We start from the raw sequence: 350 nt of genomic DNA on the forward strand, positions 1-350 counted from the left end.
GATGGATTTGGGAGAAGATGGAAGCGCCGTCGTAAAAAAAATAACCCCCACATCCCCGGCCAGGCAGGGAACGGGGTGAGAGATTTGGGATCGGATCCTCTTTACTGAGTTGAGGACTTGTATATTCCAGGGATCTGGATCTGAAGAAACCCCTCTATCAGAGGACCGCAGCCTATGGCCACTTTGGTAGGGACAGTTTCCCTTGGGAAGTGCCCAAAAAACTAAAATATTAAGAAAAACAAAAAACAAAAACAAAAAACAAACAAAAACTCCACAAAAAAATAGCCTTGTTAGGCTTTTTCCCCCCACACTCCTGCGGGCGTAGGCTACAGAGAAGCTCGCGGGCTCTG

At 47.1% G+C, this 350-nt stretch overlaps 1 protein-coding gene across 1 annotated transcript in view; it reads left to right on the forward strand.

Annotated features, from left to right (window-relative positions):
- Positions 1-233, forward strand: part of LOC104293221 (S-adenosylmethionine synthase) — a 1,952-nt gene extending 1,719 nt beyond the window's left edge. The window contains exon 6 of the mRNA XM_009892711.1: positions 115-233. Within this exon, the coding sequence (XP_009891013.1) occupies positions 115-233 (119 nt within the window). The remainder of the gene's footprint in view (positions 1-114) is intronic.
- Positions 234-350: the final 117 nt, after the last annotated feature.

Source organism: Charadrius vociferus, unplaced genomic scaffold (genome assembly GCF_000708025.1).
Source record: "Charadrius vociferus isolate BGI_N301 unplaced genomic scaffold, ASM70802v2 scaffold569, whole genome shotgun sequence".
In the NCBI taxonomy this organism is placed as follows: domain Eukaryota; kingdom Metazoa; phylum Chordata; class Aves; order Charadriiformes; family Charadriidae; genus Charadrius; species Charadrius vociferus.